Source organism: Salvelinus fontinalis, chromosome 17 (assembly GCF_029448725.1).
Source record: "Salvelinus fontinalis isolate EN_2023a chromosome 17, ASM2944872v1, whole genome shotgun sequence".
Taxonomy (NCBI): domain Eukaryota; kingdom Metazoa; phylum Chordata; class Actinopteri; order Salmoniformes; family Salmonidae; genus Salvelinus; species Salvelinus fontinalis.
The window spans coordinates 16,641,864-16,661,648 of record NC_074681.1 but is presented as its reverse complement, the minus strand read 5'-3'; the positions used below and the strand labels follow the sequence as shown (position 1 = coordinate 16,661,648).

The following is a 19,785-nucleotide window of genomic DNA, read 5'->3' as shown; positions in this document are numbered from 1 at the left end:
AGCTACACCCACCTGATGGCCTTCTGGCACTTGATTGAGCGGGCAGCAGAGACCAAGTTTAGCGGGCAGCAGAGACCATCTGTGCACAGATGACAAAGCCACACCAGCTACAACCTGTAGATCTTTATATATCCTTTCAACTAGGATGTCCTCCTGTGCACAGATGACAAAGTCACACCAGCTACAACCTGTAGATCTTTATATATCCTTTCAACTAGGATGTCCTCCTGTGTACAGATGACAAAGTCACACCAGCTACAACCTGTAGATCTTTATATATATCCTTTCAACTAGGATGTCCTCCTGTGCACAGATGACAAAGTCACACCAGCTACAACCTCTAGATCTTTATATATCCTTTCAACTAGGATGTCCTCCTGTGCACAGATGACAAAGTCACACCAGCTACAACCTCTAGATCTTTATATATCCTTTCAACTAGGATGTCCTCCTGTGCACAGATGACAAAGTCACACCAGCTACAACCTGTAAATCTTTATATATCCTTTCAACTAGGATGTCCTCCTGTGCACAGATGACAAAGTCACACCAGCTACAACCTGTAGATCTTTATATATCTTTTCAACTAGGATGTCCTCCTGTGCACAGATGACAAAGTCACACCAGCTACAACCTGTAGATCTTTATATATCCTTTCAACTAGGATGTCCTCCTGTGTACAGATGACAAAGTCACACCAGCTACAACCTGTAGATCTTTATATATCCTTTCAACTAGGATGTCCTCCTGTGTACAGATGACAAAGTCACACCAGCTACAACCTGTAGATCTTTATATATCCTTTCAACTAGGATGTCCTCCTGTGCACAGATGACAAAGTCACACCAGCTACAACCTCTAGATCTTTATATATCCTTTCAACTAGGATGTCCTCCTGTGCACAGATGACAAAGTCACACCAGCTACAACCTGTAAATCTTTATATATCCTTTCAACTAGGATGTCCTCCTGTGCACAGATGACAAAGTCACACCAGCTACAACCTGTAGATCTTTATATATCTTTTCAACTAGGATGTCCTCCTGTGCACAGATGACAAAGTCACACCAGCTACAACCTGTAGATCTTTATATATCCTTTCAACTAGGATGTCCTCCTGTGCACAGATGACAAAGTCACACCAGCTACAACCTGTAGATCTTTATATATCCTTTAAACTAGGATGTCCTCCTGTGCACAGATGACAAAGTCACACCAGCTACAACCTGTGAGAAGGATTTGACCTTGCACCTGCCAGTAGTAAGCATGAGATCTCTTCAACTTCAGCTCTCCATTCTGTATCTTCAGGTAAGGGCAGTCAACATAACTTGGCACATTTGGGCACTTGACCTCTAAGAGTCCAAAGTGTGGTCTTACACTGGGATCAAATATGATGCCATCTGGAGAGGATCCTAACCACGGAGCATCTGGGTGCACTACGAAGCCACATGGAAAGAAGTTAACATTCTTCAGTGTGCAGTACTCCTGTACAGCCACTGGCTCCATGGGTAGCCCCCTCTTCATCTCCATGGTCTGCATACACAGACCACTTCCTGCAACACAGGAGCAGTGGCTTTGGACCACTATCACTGTTATGGAGTGCTTTAACACCATCTGTGAAGATAAGTGTGATGAAAGACTGAAGTGAGAATGAATAACAATAAATATAGTAGTGTCTAGTCTTCTTAATTAGGGGCTCATTTAACTATACAGGAATACATCGTGTTTCAATAACAAAACTACCAAACACTGCATCAACAGATCTTTACCAAATAACCTGTTAAGTGGGCAATTCTAAATTGGGATTGGGACCCATCATTAAAATCTATCTACTGATAAGATTACACGTTGACACTGTCTCCAACGCATTTTGACAATGATGACAGTGTCTCACAGGAGATGTTTAACAAGGTCCCTAGTAGCTATCTATAACTTTTCCCTACTCTCATGCTGTGCGGCTATTCACTCTTCCTCACGGTGATCTCCCCTGTCAATGTATCTTTGTTAGATACTGTGTAGAAGACATGAATAGCAATTATTTTTAGTTAGCAAATATAGCTAGCAAGCATACGAAAATACACACATTCTCAGGTAAATTCTGTCAAAGTTATATAATTTTACGAAGTAACTAGTTAGCTACAGTTAATAGTTAAATTAGCTAGCTAATGATTGTAGCTAGCTAACGTTATATCTGTCACTGACTTGGTACTCACCTTCATAGTTGTCTATGTAGCTTCCTACATACATCTTGAACCCCTTTTCATTCTTGTTAGCTGGAGTCTCGGAGGCTGATATAACAATTCGATGTACATCATTAATATTAATTTGAGGCAAGTCCTGAAGACACCTAGTAAAAAACTGCGACATAATGGTAGTAACGTTATATCGTCGATAACAACTAGACTGACCGGAAATTGCCAAACCGATAGGAAGTGTGTTTAAAACGTTCTATCATGGAATGTGCATAAGGGGTAATGGTGCATTCAAAACAGTTAGAAAACGGGCATTCAGAAAACTCACGACTTTCAATGTGTTCAAGACAACTGGAAAGTCGAGCCCCGCCCCCGAATGGGAAAAAAATAGTTTTCAACGGTCATTCAACTCGGAATTCCATGTCAGAAACTCGGACATCTTTCTCGAGCTCTGACTTTCCGACCTGAAAATCATTGACGTCATGGTTTGACTTCGTTTTTTCCCGGGTTCCCAGTTGTCTTGAAAGCACCATTAATATGAACTTTATTGTTCCCAAGCAGGAAGACATTGCACCAACACAGGTCGACGTGTCAGGAAACACTCGGGAGAAGTAAATGGGCTAAAGAAGCAGTTGGGAGACCAGTCTGCGAAAAATAAGAGTTTTATATTTTCAGAGTGAATTTGACACATTCATATATAGTTATCATTGCTTTCCTGTGATGTTGACCAAATTCGAGACGAAGTCGGCCCGTGTGAAAGGTAACGTTACGTTAGCAGCCTGTTAGCTAGCTAACGATGTTGCCCATGTAAAATGTGATTTTTTTAGTGGTAAATTGATAAGACCAAGTTATTGATACGATTAACAATGTCATGTCAAACATTGTTTTTTTATATCATTCATGACTTTACGTTAGCATACGTTTCCTTGGTAGCAGCTATCACAGCTAATGTTAACTAGCTAGCCAGCTAATGTTAGCAAGGTTTAGTTAACAAGTTAGCTAGCCAGTCAACACTTTCACTTCATACCTCCGCTAGTTTTCAGTCTCATTCATGTGATCTGCATGTGCATCATTGATGGTTTACTTGATGACACTTTTGCCATTCATTGGTGTCTAACTTACTAACGTTAGTAAGCCAAATTTCTGAAACCATTTATATTCCATAGGGCTGAGTTTCCACCCTAAACGGCCCTGGATCCTTGCTAGTCTTCACAATGGAGTCATCCAGTTGTGGGACTATCGGATGTGCACACTGATTGACAAGTTCGATGAGCATGATGGTAAAAATGTGTTTTTCACATTTCTTAACATGAAAATGTAATTGACTTTGATTATTGACAATGATGATTGTGATTTTATTGTGAAGGACCTGTCAGAGGAATTGATTTCCACAAGCAACAGCCTCTGTTTGTGTCTGGAGGAGATGACTACAAAATCAAGGTTAGACATTCATACACCCTCACATTCTCCTTCGTACATGTTTTAATTGCAGAGAATACATTCTAAAACTTACTGGAAAACTGTCATAATGATGTCACTGCACCATTTACTATTTATCTCCCTTTACCAGGTGTGGAACTACAAGCTGCGGCGTTGCCTCTTCACTCTTCTTGGACACCTGGACTACATCCGAACCACCTTCTTCCATCATGTGAGTCCTTCTTATTTTTTCATTCTCAAAATGGCTAGCCTACATCTATTCTGTTGTCACTTACATGAAGACCCAACCTTTAAATGTCATGTTTATCCCATAGTTTCATGTTCTTGCATAGAATTCCATATAGGCCTAATAATGCATTCTGAACCTCATTCCTTTCCTTTCTCCAGGAGTATCCATGGATTTTGAGTGCCTCAGATGACCAGACCATCCGTATCTGGAACTGGCAGTCCAGGACCTGTGTCTGGTAAGTCGGTGCCTGAGCCAAGTGTTGGCACCTCACTGAAACACTTGTCTATTGTTTTTCTAATGGTAAATTCTGATGTAATTTCTGTGTTTCTGTCCTGCAGTGTACTGACAGGGCATAATCACTATGTGATGTGTGCTCAGTTCCACCCCTCTGAGGACCTAGTGGTGTCGGCCAGCCTGGACCAGACCGTGCGCGTGTGGGATATCTCCGGTGAGGGCGTGGGGATGGGACTCAGGGTTGAGGGTGGGCAGTGAGGTTTGGGGATGGGGCTGGGTGGTATGGAGTGGAAGGTGGAGATACATCCTTAACCCCTCCTTCCTCTCCTCCTTGTAGAGAATTAATCTGGGCTTTTTGCAGAAACGCCTCTCCTTGGTTGAGATAGACAGTTGAATAGAGTGAAAAGGATAGTTTTAGAATAGGGACAACTGATGAAGAGAGCCTAGTTATGAACAGAACTTAAGACCTTTCACTGAAGATTTGTAGAGGTGGTTAAAATGAGGTAAGAAAGGTAACACTAGATGACGTGAGAAATATGGAGAGCGAGAATATGGGAGAGGTGTTTCTGTGCTTCTGCATGTTTTAATATCCACTTTTCTTTGGTGTTTCTTGCCTGTCTTTCTGTCATTCTTTCACTCTTCTCATTCACTGACCCATTTTAGGTCTCTAAGTGTCCTACCTCATTCTCAACACACACACACTATACATAATCCTGTTGCCAAGCTGTTGGCCATCACAATTGCACCCCTCAAATACCCCAAGTAAACTGTATTAGCCATCAGCTCTGTGCTACCACTCACTACTAACTGCTCTCATTGATGAGAAGAACACATACCTCAAACGTACTAATTAAGCAATAAGGCCCTAGGGGGTGTGGTATACAACCAATATACCACAGTAACGGGTTCTTATGCGCAACGCAGAGTGCCTGAATACAGCTCTTAGCTGTGGTATATTGGCCATATACCACGAACCCCAGAGGTGCCTTAATACTATTATAAACTGGTTATCAATGTAATTAGTGCAGTAAAAATAAATGTCTTGTCATATCTGTGGTATACGGTCTGGCTGGTATACTGTATCAATCAGCATTCAGGGATCGAACCACCCAGTTTATAATAAGTAATAAACCTGCATGATATAATGCTCAATCTGTGCAGCGCACAATGTCTCCATGGCACAGTCATTAATACTGTAAGTAGCCATAACATCCCTGCTTTAGATTACTTTGACTGGTAAATGATAAGCTTGTTGGTCAGGAAGCATGAACTCTTGGCATGACAGAAACCTCACAGCAGCAGTAAATGTATTGTTTGTAGCAGTATCTAACCCAAGCATGGACTCAAATACTACTCACCTTCCTGACATTCAGCGCCCCATCAGAGCACCTCTTCACAACCCCAACCACCACCTCCACCAGCCCATTGGTCAAATCCACCTCTTCCCACTTCCGCTTGTCACCTGTCCCCATGCTCCCCCAGGAAACATCCACACCTGCACATGGGTTCCTAGTGCAGTTCTCCTTCATGAATCCTCTTCTTGATCCTGTTGGGTTATCTGTTCACCACGTGATTTCTCTGGGCTGGAGACACTGACGCAGACTGTTCTCTAGATTAAGTGTGTGTTCTGACTCGAGTCCTGGGTGTCATCTCTTTTGTGATTTGATTAATTTAGGGCTGTCCCCGACTGGGGGAAAAAAGTATTGGTCGACAAAGTTGTCTGTTCTTTCGACCAATTGTGGTATTTTTAAATGTTTTTCCATATATAGACACCCTATGTGTTCTAATAAAATCAACTAAATATGCATTGAGCTTGTCTGATGCGTAAAGCTCACTGTTCGCTAAAATAAGACACAATTGACTCGACCATCCTCCCGCTCATACTGGCTTTCGCAGATTCTGCTGTTACACTCCTGAAGTTGCTGGTAATAGGCTACACGAGGAGTCTGCAAACTTTTTCGTGTAGATTGCCAATTTATCTTACCATTTCTACCGGTGTGCCAGTTATGGTTTTCATATGCACATTTGTCTTTGTCATGTGGTTAGTCAAAATGCTATCCAAATCTAAATGACAAACATAAAAATAACTTCTAGTGCCAACTATGAAAAATAGCCAATAAAGCCAGCAAACATTTCATGATAAAAATAAATATCCTATAAATCACATTGGCTAGTGTGGCCTGTCTGCAATGAACTTGAAACATATCAACATAACTTGGGCCCAGCCTGAAACTCCTTGCAACATTGTATATCGTATTCTGGGCCAGTTGTAGGCTATTTGTGCAAGGGATAAGAAGAAATCAGGTAATTTTATGATGTTTCTACTGGATCAGAGCATGACATTTTTCCCTTTCACGCTGAGTGGTTATCAAAAGGGAGAGAGCTGGGGGGGATCAAATACATTTGAGGAATTATTGTCATTCTCAAAGCTCCACAGCTCATTAGTGGTGGTGCATTAAGCCAATCAGATATACTATCAGATCCCCAAATGGGTACATTTTACACTGAAAACAAAACATGTAAACGCAACTTTTAAAGTGTTGGTTCCATGAGATCCCAGAAATGTTGCATATGCACAAAAAGCTAATTTCTCTCATTTTGTGCACACATTTGTTTACATCCCTGTTTGTGAACATTTCTCTCTTTACCAAGATAATCCATCCACGTGACAGGTGTGGCATATCAAGAAGCTGATTAAACAGCATGATCATTACACAGGTGCACCTTGTGCTGGGGACAATAAAAGGCAAAGTCCATATGTCAAGAACAGCTCAAATAAGTGAAGAGAAACAACAGTCCATCATTACTTTTAAGGCATGAAGGTCAGTCAATCCAGATAATGTCAAGAACTTTGAAAGTTTCTTCAAATGCAGTCGCAAAAACCATCAAGCACTATGATGAAACTGGCTCTCATGAGGACTGCCACAGGGAAGGAAGACCAAGAGGTAACTCTGCCTCAGAGAACAAGTTCATTAGAGTTACCAGCCTCGGAAATTGTAGCCCAAATAAATGCTTCACAGAGTTCAAGTAACGCGACACAGCTCAACATCAACTGTTCAGAAGAGACTGCGGAATCAGGTCTTCATGGTTGAATTGCTACAAAGAAACGACTCAAAGGACACCAATAATAAGAGACTTGATTGGGCCAAGAAACACGAGCAATGGACATTAGACTGGTGGAAATCTGTCCTTTGGACTGATGAAGCCAAATTTGAGATTTTTTGGATCCAACCGCCGTGTCTTTGTGAGACGCAGAGTAGGTGAACGGATGCTCTCTGCATGTGTGGTTCCCACCTTGAAGCATGGAGGAGGAGGTGTGGGGGTGCTTTGCTGGCGATGCTGTGTGTGATTTATTTAGAATTCAAGGCACACTTAACCAGCATGGCTACCACAGCATTCTGCAGCAATACTCAGTCCCACTAAGTGCAAGCCAGATGGGATGATCATTTGTTTTTCAACAGGACATTGACCCCAAACACACCTCCAGGCTATGTATGGGCTATTTGACCAAGGAGTGATGTCGTGCTGCTTCAGATGACCTGGCCTCCACAATCACCCGACCTCAACCCTATTGAGATTGTTTGGGATGAGTTGGACCCCAGAGTGAAAGGAAAAGCAGCCAACACGTGCTCAGCATATGTGGGAACTCCTTCAAGACTGTTGGAAAAGCATTCCAGGTGAAGGGGGTTGAGAGAATGCCAAGCGTGTGCAAAGCTGTGATCAAGGTAAACGGTGGCTACTTTCAAGAATCTCAAATATAAAATATATGTTTTTGTTAAACACATTTTTGGTTACTACATGATTCCATGTGTTATTTTATAGTTCTGGTGTCTTCGCTATTATTCTACAATATAGTAAAAATTAAATAAACCTTTGAATGAGTGTGTCCAAACTTTTGACTGGTACTGTATTAATGGGGGAATTGACAGACAGTAGCAAACAATTCACACTACGAAGTTATGAAAAAATGTACGTGGCTCCGCAATGGCTTATTCGCGATAGATTAGTCTACTGCTCAACTTTTTTTTTTTTAAATGGTCAACCAACAGCCTATCGACCAGTCGAATAATTTGGGTCAGCCCTAGATTAACTATAATCCAATGACAGGAGAACTGTGATGCTCTTTGTGTTACAATCAACTCAATGACTGTTTGATGTGCTGAATATGGTGATAGTGTTCCTCCTGTACTTGAGTTAGGACCACACCGAGAACACTGGTTGTGTCCTTGCTCTTCAGCGTGTGTGTTTTCGGTAATTCAACAGCTACGTTTGTGTGTTAGTATGATCAGAGATCTCTATCTTTGCCTCTTGTTGATGGTATCTATTTTAGAGTGTATTAATGTATCATGTTCTTTCTCCCTGACCTGTATCTGGGTGCCCCTGTGTAACACATATATGGATTCCCCTTGTGCGTGGTGCTATGCATGTTGGTTCCAGGTCTGAGGAAGAAGAACCTCTCTCCCGGTGCCGTGGAAACTGATGTGCGAGGCATCTCCGGTGTCGATCTGTTCGGAGCATCCGATGCCGTTGTCAAACACGTACTCGAGGTAAGAGTCTATTTTGAGTCTCTGTAAGACATTGATGTCTATTGATGGTACTTTAGTTGTGCTTCAGAACTGCTATAGGCAAAGATCTGTATAATGAGAGTGTTGTGAGCACTGAGCAGATCAGTGAAATGAATAGTAATGTTATTGGTAGGAACAGGAGTTTGTGCTTACTTAAAAAGTCTGGGCCACATGATGGCAAGTTGTGAGCCATGTGAGTTTCCCTCTCTCCCTGCAGGGTCACGATCGTGGGGTCAACTGGGCCGCCTTCCATCCCACCATGCCTCTCATCGTCTCAGGGGCTGACGACCGACAGGTCAAGATTTGGAGGATGAACGGTAAGTAGAATGGGTCATTCCATGAAATTAGTCCCATTGGTATTTCAGGTAGGAATTGTGCACCAATATTGATTTTTAAAAGCCTGATTTATTAAATGTAGTGCTCTTTATTATTGACCACATGGAAAATTCAATAAATCTTGCAATTCAATACATTCATCATTTTTTTTATTTGACTAAAGACTCGCTAAACTGCCAAAATTCTGTATTTCGACATGTACCTCTGTGCACCCTCTATGACATAGGAACATTTTAACCACTTAATTAAACCTCTTTGGGCTAGCATCCCACCTCGACAATATTCGGTGAAATTGCGGAGCGCGAAATTCAAAATACAAAAAGGCTTTACAGCGAAAGCATACCATGTGATTATCTGAGGACAGCTCCCCGCATACACCAGCATTAAAAACATTTTTCAAACCAGCGGAGGCGTCACAAAAATCAGAAATGGTGATGAAATAAATTACTTACCTTTGAAGATCTTCCTCTGTTTGCAATCCCAAGGGTCCCAGCTACACAACAAATGGTTGTGTTTGATAAAGTCCTTCTTTATATCCCCATAAAGTCTGTTTAGTTGGCACGTTTGATTCAGTAATCCACCGTTCCACTTGTTCAACATGCAGACAAAGGAATCCCAAAAGTTACCGGTAAACTTCATCCAAACAAGTCAAACAATGTTTCTTATCAAGCCTCAGGTACCCTAATATGTAAATAAATGATCAAATTTAAGACGGAATGTAGTCTGTTCAATACCGGAGATAAATAACGAAGTGCGCGCCCTCATTCACGTGCGCCACAAGACTAGAGTCCGAATGTGAGAGACCTTGAAAAACTACAACTACTTGCTAATTTTTCAGAAAACAAGCCTGAAACCCTTTCTAGAGACTGCCATCTAGTGGAAGCCATAGGAACTGCAATCTGGGAGATATTTATTTGTATATCCCCATAGACAAGCATTGAAATTTACATTTACATTTTAGTCATTTAGCAGACGCTCTTATCCAGAGCGACTTACAGTAGGATGCATACATTTTTACATACTGAGACAAGGATATCCCTACCGGCCAAACCCTCCCTAACCCGGACGATGCTATGCCAATTGTGCGTCGCCCCACGGACCTCCCGGTTGCGGCCGGCTGCGACAGAGCCTGGGCGCGAACCCAGCCCAGCCTGGGCGCGAACCCAGAGACTCTGGTGGCGCAGCTAGCACTGCGATGCAGTGCCCTAGACTACTGCGCCACCCGGGAGGCTATGACCTAGACCACTGCGCCACCCGGGAAATGGCCTGTGACCTCAACAACAAAAAAATCTGGATGGATTTTCCTTGGGTTTTCACCTGCCATATTAGTTCTGTTATACTCAGACATTATTTTAACAGTTTTAGAAACTTCAGAATGTTTTCTATCCAATGCTACCAATTATATGCATATCCGAGCTTCTGGGCCTGAGTAACAGGCAGTTTACTTTGGGCACGTCATTCATCCGAATTTTCAAATACTGCCCCCTAGCCCTAAAGTTTTAACCTCAACATTTTTTCACCATCATTAACACCGTATCCATCCACAGTTTTTATGTGAGTTATGTCGTACAGTATAAATAAACAAATCACGTCAGCTGCGATGGAAACAGGAAGTTTCTGTACTTTTTTTTTTTATGCTGACAGAATTTGTTCGTTAGACATGGTGGGATCTTTTTGTGTCTGTAAAATGAATTATGTGAGAAATGGCGGTGGAAACATGGATAATCATCATCATACCTAAGTAAACTTGGAGTCACGATAATAAGGTGTGTGTGTGTGGTATTCCCACTACGACTCGGGAAACCATTCAGTTTATTAGGCTTCAAATTAAATAAGTAATGGTGAAAGTGCACAGTAATGTTGATGCTCCTTTCCAAAAAATATATAGGGTCTTATTCTGTTGACTTGGTGATCGATGTTTGACAAATATTCTCACGCTTATCCGTAATAATCTCATGTTGACTAGCCTACCAGCACCGTATCTGCGAGCTGTTGGCTAGTGCGAAGACTAGAGTAGTCATATTTGCTATTTAACGCAACAGTTGAAAATGCGATGGAAACATGAACTTTAGAATTTTATTTGGTACATGAAAAAATATGTTTTGTGTGCACCTCATCACGCACCTATTTTTATCCGCAACAAGTCAGTTTGGTGAAAACACTACAACATTTCTTTATGCGGATTCTAGAATATTCGCATGAAACTGTCGCTAATTGGATGGAAACCTAGCTACTGTAAAGCCAGAGTTATTTTGTTGCTTTGACAGTCATTTCTGAACATTATTTATTTAATGTGATTCATTTTAAGGTAAAACGAGGTACAGGTTGTCTTTAAGGTCAACCCTGTTACATAATCTGAACTCTTGTTTTAATAAGGTGAAACTATTCCTTTTTTAACAATAAAAAGAAACATTGAACATCTAATAGTCAAATCATACTGTAAGATCAGGTGAGCTGATTCTACTCTATGGCCATTTTCTGTTTTGTGGTGGAAAACTTGAGTGGGTCGAGCATAACACGTCAACCCTGTTACCCATAGATGGGCTAGAAATGTTTGAACAATTTCATATTTTTTTGTGACGCTTTCATTGAATTGTCACTCACTGTTGCACACAAGAAGCGTTCATTCACCCTGTTACTTTATTTGGCACTTAATAGGCACTTGCTATCATCATTTTTATTATTTAACCTCTTGAGATGGGAAGACATGTTTTTTATTAAGTTGAACATGTGCTCTTTATGACAGAAGGGTAGGGTTATTTATTTTTTACACTATCCAAAAAGGGACTCATTTTGTGGAACAACCCAGATAATGAATTGTCTTCACTATGTACGCATTTATAAACTGCAGAGCATTTTTTTAAATAAAGGTACAGTGCTATTTAAAGAACATGCTTGGTTGATGATTTTTTTTTTAAAGATCCTAGCAATTTTCTAACTTGATTGTCTTACTTTCTCCCCTTCCCCAGAGTCCAAGGCGTGGGAACTGGACACCTGCAGGGGCCACTACAACAACGTGTCCTGTGCTGTCTTCCACCCCCGCCAGGAGCTCATCCTGTCCAACTCTGAGGACAAGAGTATTCGTGTGTGGGACATGTCCAAAAGGACCGGTGTCCAGACCTTCCGCAGGGACCACGACCGCTTCTGGGTGCTGGGGGCTCACCCCAACCTCAATCTATTTGCTGCTGGTAAGTGACTTACACATAATGATAACATTATGGGTCTTTTTAATGTGCTTCAAGTAGATTACATTGTAAGGCAGTTGGAGCTGATAGTCTTGAATCTTGACCCACCTCATATGCAGATAGACAAACATACTGAATATTGCTGCACTTAATTTCACTGTTTTTCAGTGACCGTGTGTTGGAGGCATTTGTTAATTAGAAGTGGAGTGTGTAACCAGGCTGTTTGTCCTCCAGGTCATGACAGTGGTATGCTGGTGTTTAAGCTGGAGCGTGAGCGTCCAGCCTATGCTGTGTACGGCAACATGCTCTACTATGTCAAGGACCGCTTCCTGCGCCAGCTCGACTTTAACAGCAGCAAGGACACCGCTGTCATGCAGCTGCGCAGGTGTGTGTGCGTATGCATGCTCATATAATACTGCAAAGTCTTTATTGTCCTGAAACTGAGTTCTGAAGAATGAGTGACTGCTTGCCATTTTGTAAAATAATGCGAGAGGTCAGCTGGTTTTGTCATTATGTGGAATCTAACCACGTTCTGTTTTTCTACTAGTGGGTCAAAGTTCCCAGCGTTCAGCATGTCTTACAACCCCGCAGAGAATGCTGTCCTGCTCTGCACTGTGAGTCTCGCTCTTAAAAATAAGTGCATACACATAATAGGTTATACAGTACAGTCATGGCCAAAAGTTTTGAGAATGACACACATTAATTTTCACAAAGTCTGCTGCCTCAGTTTGTATGATGGCAATTTGCATATACTCCAGAATGTTATGAAGAGTGATCAGATAAATTGCAATGAATTGCAACGTCCCTCTTTGCCATGCAAATGAACTGAATCCCCTAAAAAACATTTCCACTACATTTCAGGCCTACCACAAAAGGACCAGCTGACATCATGTCAGTCATTCTCTCGTTAACACAGGTGTGAGTGTTGACAAGGCTGGAGATCACTCTGTCATGCTGATTGAGTTCGAATAACAGACTGGAAGCTTCAAAAGGAGGGTGGTGCTTGGAATCATTGTTCTTCCTCTGTCAAACATGGTTACCTGCAAGGAAACACGTGCCGTCATCATTGCTTTGCACAAAAAGGGCTTCACAGGCAAGGATATTGCTGCCAGTAAGATTGCACCTAAATCAACCATTTATCAGATCATCAAGAACATCAAGGAGAGCAGTTCAATTGTTGTGAAGAAGACCTCAGTGCGCCCAAGATAGTCCAGCATGCGCCAGGACCGTCTCCTAAAGTTGATTCAGCTGCGGGATCGGGGCACCACCAGTACAGAGCTTGCTCAGGAATGGCAGCAGGCAGGTGTGAGAGCATCTGCATGCACAATGAGGCGAAGACTTTTGGAGGATGGCCTGGTGTCAAGAAGGGCAGCAAAGAAGCCACTTCTCTCCAGGAAAAACATCAGGGACAGACTGATATTCTGCAAAAGGTACAGAGATTGGACTGCTGAGGACTGGGGTAAAGCCATTTTCTCTGATGAATCCCCTTTCCGATTGTTTGGGGCATCTGGAAAAAAGCTTGTCCGGGGAAGACAAGGTGAGCGTTACCATCAGTCCTGTGTCATGCCAACAGTAAAGCATCCTGAGACCATTCATGTGTGGGGTTGCTTCTCAGCCAAGGGAGTGGGCTCACTCACAATTTTGCCCAAGAACACAGCCATGAATAAAGAATGGTACCAACACATCCTCCGAGAGCAACTTCTCCCAGGCATCCAGGAACGGTTTGGTGACGAACAATGCCTTTTCCAGCATGATGGAGCACCTTGCCATAAGGTAGAAGTGATAACTAAGTGGCTCAGGGAACAAAACATCGATATTTTGGGTCCATGGCCAGGAAATCCCCCAGACCTTAATTCCATTGAACTTGTGAACAAACTCCAAGCATTGATTATACAAGAATGGGCTGCCATCAGTCAGGATGTTAATTGACAGCATGCCAGGGCGGCTTGCAGAGGTCTTGAAAAAGAAGGGTCAACACTGCAAATATTGACTCTTTGCATCACCTTCATGTAATTGTCAATAAAAGCCTTTGACACTTATGAAATGCTTGTAATTATACTTCAGTATTCCATAGTAACATCTGACAAAAATATCTAAAGACACTGAAGCAGCAAACTTTGTGGAAATTAATATTTGTCATTCTCAACTTTTGACTATACACGCACACACAATCAATTTAGACACGGTTTCTTTAGTTGTTGAAAATGTAATGCCGTGTCTCTTGCTCTTGCAGAGGGCAACCAACCTGGAGAACAGCACCTATGACCTGTATGCCATTCCCAAAGAGAGCGACTCTCAGAACCCAGATGGTAAAGCTGCACCCTTATTCTCTCGTATAGCGAGACAGCATCTGTGAAGTGTTAATGTAATTCCAGTTTCATATTCTGTTTTTTAGATTATGAAAACCCACTAAACCCATGTTCATTCTTTCTCCCCCTCCTGCAGCTCCTGAGGGGAAGAGGTCCTCTGGTCTGACCGCAGTCTGGGTCGCAAGGAACAGGTTTGCTGTTCTGGACCGCATGCATTCTGTAAGTGTGTGTGCACATTATTAAATTGTATTTGTAATTTCTAGGCCAATGGCTGTAGTTATTTTAAATATGGGTATGGTACATTTGAGTGGTCAGAGGATGACTATAATAATGATGGTGAACCCTGCTCTCCCTCCAGCTGCTGATCAAGAACCTGAAAAATGAGATTGTGAAGAAGGTGCAGGTGCCCAGCTGTGAGGAGATCTTTTACGCCGGGACAGGCTCCCTGCTGCTGCGCGACGCAGATGGGGTCACTCTCTTTGATGTGCAGCAGAAACGCTCGCTGGCCACCGTGAAGATTGCCAAGGTCAAGTATGTGGTGTGGAGTGCTGACACCAGCCACGTGGCCCTGCTGGCTAAACACGGTACGTACTGTACACACTCTAAACACACTCAGATCTATATCAGGATTACACTCTTATCTGTCCTCTACTTTCTCTACAACTTGGCTGCCAAGGTTTTTGGCCCTCTTGCTGTTTATAAACTTATCACGATTCACTCTCTATAGCTGTTGTCAACAATATATCCTAGATTTACACCCATTTTAGCTGTTCCCTCGCTCTAGTACCCCAGATTTACCTGCTATTAAATCTGTTGATAAATCTCTACTTTCCTCTGCAGCCATTATGATCTGCAACAGGAAGCTGGAGAGTCTGTGCAACATCCATGAGAACATCCGTGTGAAGAGTGGAGCCTGGGACGAGAGTGGCGTCTTCATTTACACCACATCTAACCACATCAAATACGCCCTCACCGCAGGGTAATGCACAAGACGCCACTAACGCACACTTTATTCAGAGTATATTCGAAGTACAGTATATTGATTCATTCCCTTCCTAGTCCTTTGAACATACTGGATTATGAAAGCTGTTTACTCATTCAGTGGTGCGTTTGAGAGACGAGAGGAGTATCCAACTTTTCTAATCACACTCTACTCTGTCTGTAGTGATCATGGTATCATTCGTACTCTGGACCTGCCCATCTACGTGACCCGGGTCAGAGGCAACAGCGTCTACTGTCTTGACCGTGAGTGCAGGCCCCGTGTGCTGACCATCGACCCCACGGAGTACCGTTTCAAACTGGCCCTGGTCAACCGCAAATATGAAGAGGTGAGGAAGTAGCACTGAATTGCATCAATCTCTTAGTTAACATGGTAATCTCTTTCTTTTAAACTGACTTTGTGACCCCTGACCTTTGTCTCCTCCAGGTTCTGCACATGGTGCGTAACGCCAAGCTGGTTGGCCAGTCCATCATCTCCTACCTGCAGAAGAAGGGTTACCCTGAGGTAGCCCTACACTTTGTCAAGGATGAGAAGACCCGCTTCAGTCTGGCTCTGGAGTGTGGCAACATTGAAGTGAGTTTGAGACCCCAGGTTTCATTGGGAATTTCTTGAGATCATCTGTGTGAAACGCTGTGTGATGTAATTTTTCCTTCGTGTCTGTAGGTGGCGTTGGAGGCTGCCAAGGCTCTGGATGAGAGGGGCTGCTGGGAGCGGCTGGGCGAGGCTGCGCTGCTGCAGGGTCACCACCAGGTTGTGGAGATGTGCTACCAGAGGACCAAGAATTTCGACAAGCTCACCTTCCTCTACCTCATCACTGGTAACCTGGCCAAGCTCCGCAAGATGATGAAGATCGGTAAGAGATTATTTTGTTGTTTTTGTCTTTTGTTTGACTGACGTGTGTGTCCGAGTTGCATGACTGACGTCTGTGTGGTGTTGCAGCTGAGATCAGGAAGGACATGAGTGGACACTACCAGGGTGCTCTGTATCTGGGGGACGTCAGCGAGAGAGTTCGTATCCTGAAGAACTGTGGCCAGAGTGAGTCCCCCTTAATTCACACACACCTAAATCTCTCTCCCACTCCCTCGACATTTCTGACAGAAGACTCTTGTTTCTGGTGCTTTTGGTACTAAACTGCTTGTCTTTAACTCTGATCTCTGTGTGGCTGTCTTCCATATGTAGAGTCACTGGCATATCTGACTGCTGCTACCCACGGGATGGACGAAGAGGCAGAAGCCCTGAAAGAGACATTTGACCTGGAGAAGGAGACTGTCCCTGAGGTGGACCTCAATGCCCAGCTGCTGCAGCCACCACCTCCTATTAACCCCCTGGATACCAACTGGCCCCTGCTTACTGTGTCCAAGGGCTTCTTTGAGGGAGCCATTGCAGCTAAAGGTGAGTCCCCAGCCCTGACACTCCATGCCATCATTTGGGTTTAGATGTAATGTTGTAATGGTGATGTAATTTAGGTGATGTAATGTGCCATGTCAGCATGGTGTGTATTGAGTTGGAAATGTGTTTATGTTGGAGTGGGAAGTGGTCAGAGTATTTGTTGCGTAGAGATGTTAAATGTGTTTTTGTTTTTTGTTGTTGTGTGTGTGTGTGATTCAGGGAAGGCTGGTCAGATGGCTGCAGACATGGATGTTGATGCCCCAGGAGGAGAGGGCTGGGGAGAGGATGCAGAACTTCAGCTGGATGAGGGTGAGTCAGTCAGAAAGTAGAGACATCTGATGGACCCTGCCTATTACTCCATCTCTTCCTATGTTCATCTCATTTCTCTTCTGTTTCCATCAGATGGCTTCATGGATGCCCAGGATGGATTAGGAGAGGAAGGAGGTGCAGTGAAGGAGGAAGGAGGAGGTTGGGAGGTGGAGGAAGATCTGGATCTTCCTCCAGAGCTGGTGAGATGATTCTCTCTTCTTTGACATCAGTTCTGTCTTGACAATTTGGCTTAAGGAATGCAAATCATAGCAGCAATGATGACATGTCAGTTTGAGAACGTTTATTTTCTCTAACACTAGGAGTTGTCAGCTGGTGCTGGAGGAGGGGCTGAAGATGGTTTCTTTGTCCCGCCCACTAAGGGCATGAGCCCCACCCAGCTGTGGTGCAACAACTCTCAGCTCCCTGTGGACCACGTCCTGGCTGGCTCATTTGAGACCGCCATGAGGGTAAGCTTACACACACACACACACACACACACACACATACTTTATACAGGTTTATACTTTGTACTCAAGTCTCTCTCTTCCTCTACTTTTCAGTTGCTCCATGACCAGGTTGGGGTGGTGCAGTTTGGGCCCTATAAGCAGCTGTTCATGCAGACTCTGTCCCGCGGGCGGACCTGCTACCTGGGCCTGCCTTCTTTACCCTGCCTGCGTGGCAACCCCCAGAGGAACTGGAAGGACTGTGGGACCAAGCAAGGGCTGCCTGCTGTGGGGCTTCGTCTTTCTGACCTCATCTCCCGCCTGCAGCAGTGCTACCAGCTCACCACTGCCGGCCGCTTCGAGGAGGCTGTTGAACGCTTCCGCGCCATCCTGCTGTCTGTGCCACTGCTGGTGGTCGACAACAAGCAGGAGATCGCAGAGGTATGCAGACTTGTTTTAGAGTGAAATGATTTCATTGTGGTCAATGTTATTTACTGCGGTTAATCAAGTGTGGGTCGGATGGTAGTTGGTGGTGGTTACCTGATTTGAGGTTACTGTCTCTCTTAGGCTCAGCAGCTGATCACAATCTGCAGAGAATACATTGTTGGCCTCACCATGGAAACAGAAAGGAAGAAGTTGCCTAAAGAAACATTGGACCAGCAGAAGAGGCTGTGTGAGGTATTGTCCTTGTTTCTCTACTTCCCATCTCAACCGTTAAGTCCCTAATCATAAGAGTTTACTACCCAGTAGTCGTTTAATTATTGTATTTGATTGTTTGATATTTTCAGATGGCAGCTTACTTCACCCACTGCAGTCTCCAGCCAGTCCACATGGTCCTGGTCTTACGTACGGCACTAAATCTGTTCTTCAAACTGAAGAACTTCAAGACAGCTGCCAGTTTTGCCCGTCGCTTGCTTGAACTAGGGCCCAAACCAGAGGTGGCACAGCAGGTAACAATCTAACTGTTTGTCTGTATGTAAATGTAATTATTTCCATATTGTCACTTTTACCATCTCTATCGCTGTCTTTTAGACACGCAAGATCTTGGCAGCATGCGAGAAGACGCTGACAGATGCTCACCAGCTGAACTATGACCCCCACAATCCATTTGACCTGTGCGCTGCCTCCTACACGCCCCTATACCGTGGACGCCCCGTGGAGAAGTGCCCTCTGTCTGGGGCCTGCTACTGCCCCCCCTACAAAGGCCAGGTCTGCAGGGTCACACAGGTCAGTCAAGAGAACTGCTGTACTGTGTTATGTACACAAAGCCCCTCCTATTTAGAAGTGTCCTGCTTTTATGTAAATGTTGTATTAATTGCTTTGTCAGTCTTAAAACAGAGTTTAGACATCGCCTTCCCAGTGATATCTTTGACCCTCTAACCTTATTTCCAAGGTGACGGAGATCGGAAAAGATGTGATTGGTCTGCGTGTCAGCCCCCTGCAGTTCCGTTAGAGGACACGAAGAGGACCAGGGAAGAACGGCATTGATCCGTTCAGAGAAACACATCCACACTTTATTCTATATATAGTTTTTCTCACTAGGGTTGGAGAGAACAAAACATGATTGATGCGAGAGAATGCTTGATAGGATGACGTGATATATTGGTGAGAATTCTTGATATCAAGCATTTACATTTTTCAGACTGTCCGCTTTACCTTCCCTGTAATGCTGTATTTGTGAGTGCCATGTCATCTCTGCTCCAACGATTGAGAATTGTGGTTTTATTAGAACCCTACTAGCCATCTCTGTTGGTCTCTTTCTGACTAGTATACACCATCAGTATACATCATCATTCTAGCTTGTTTTAAATCATAGTTTTCAAAATTGACACCCCAAAGATTTGACAGCTCTGGATCAAAGTCATGTCCTGCAAATGTTGCAAGTACAGCATTAAAGGGCCAAGTTGGTGCAAATAAAAGTTGTCCTTGATCTGAGATAAATGAAGTGTTATTCAATTTTTTCCCAGAGGAGTACAGGTTTAATCATTAACTCTACTCATGTAGGAATAATTGTCATTGTAACATTTTGACAAACCATCTAGCAGTTTGCTTTTGAACACGGAAGTTTGTTATAAATTTCCTTCAGAACAAACTTCCTTTAGATTTTCTAAAGTGCCTGTCCTATATCTCAGAGATCAGGGAACTTTTAACATG

The 19,785-nt window shown here is 43.4% G+C and overlaps 1 protein-coding gene across 1 annotated transcript; it reads left to right on the top strand.

Moving 5' to 3' along the window:
• The first annotated feature begins 2,732 nt into the window (after positions 1 to 2,732).
• On the top strand, positions 2,733 to 19,572 carry LOC129813834 (coatomer subunit alpha). The gene is made up of 28 exons (XM_055866392.1): positions 2,733 to 2,952; positions 3,359 to 3,472; positions 3,559 to 3,632; positions 3,763 to 3,843; positions 4,020 to 4,096; positions 4,200 to 4,309; positions 8,533 to 8,642; positions 8,878 to 8,977; positions 11,966 to 12,184; positions 12,416 to 12,566; positions 12,729 to 12,795; positions 14,415 to 14,490; positions 14,627 to 14,709; positions 14,849 to 15,074; positions 15,331 to 15,469; positions 15,656 to 15,818; positions 15,917 to 16,063; positions 16,154 to 16,343; positions 16,430 to 16,525; positions 16,670 to 16,882; positions 17,099 to 17,188; positions 17,282 to 17,388; positions 17,509 to 17,655; positions 17,749 to 18,072; positions 18,199 to 18,309; positions 18,420 to 18,581; positions 18,664 to 18,858; positions 19,025 to 19,572. The coding sequence occupies exons 1-28, from the start codon at positions 2,913 to 2,915 to the stop codon at positions 19,082 to 19,084; spliced, it is 3,672 nt and encodes a 1,223-aa protein (XP_055722367.1). The 5' UTR covers positions 2,733 to 2,912; the 3' UTR covers positions 19,085 to 19,572.
• The last annotated feature ends 213 nt before the right edge of the window (positions 19,573 to 19,785 follow it).

Excerpts from the sequence above, each read along its gene's own strand:
- LOC129813834 (XM_055866392.1), top strand. The coding sequence starts at position 2,913 with ATGTTGACCAAATTCGAGACGAAGTCGGCCCGTGTGAAAG. Across the intron at positions 3,473-3,558 it reads CAAGTTCGATGAGCATGATG|GACCTGTCAGAGGAATTGAT; the intron begins GTAAAAATGTGT and ends TTTATTGTGAAG. Across the intron at positions 17,189-17,281 it reads AGAACTTCAGCTGGATGAGG|ATGGCTTCATGGATGCCCAG; the intron begins GTGAGTCAGTCA and ends TGTTTCCATCAG.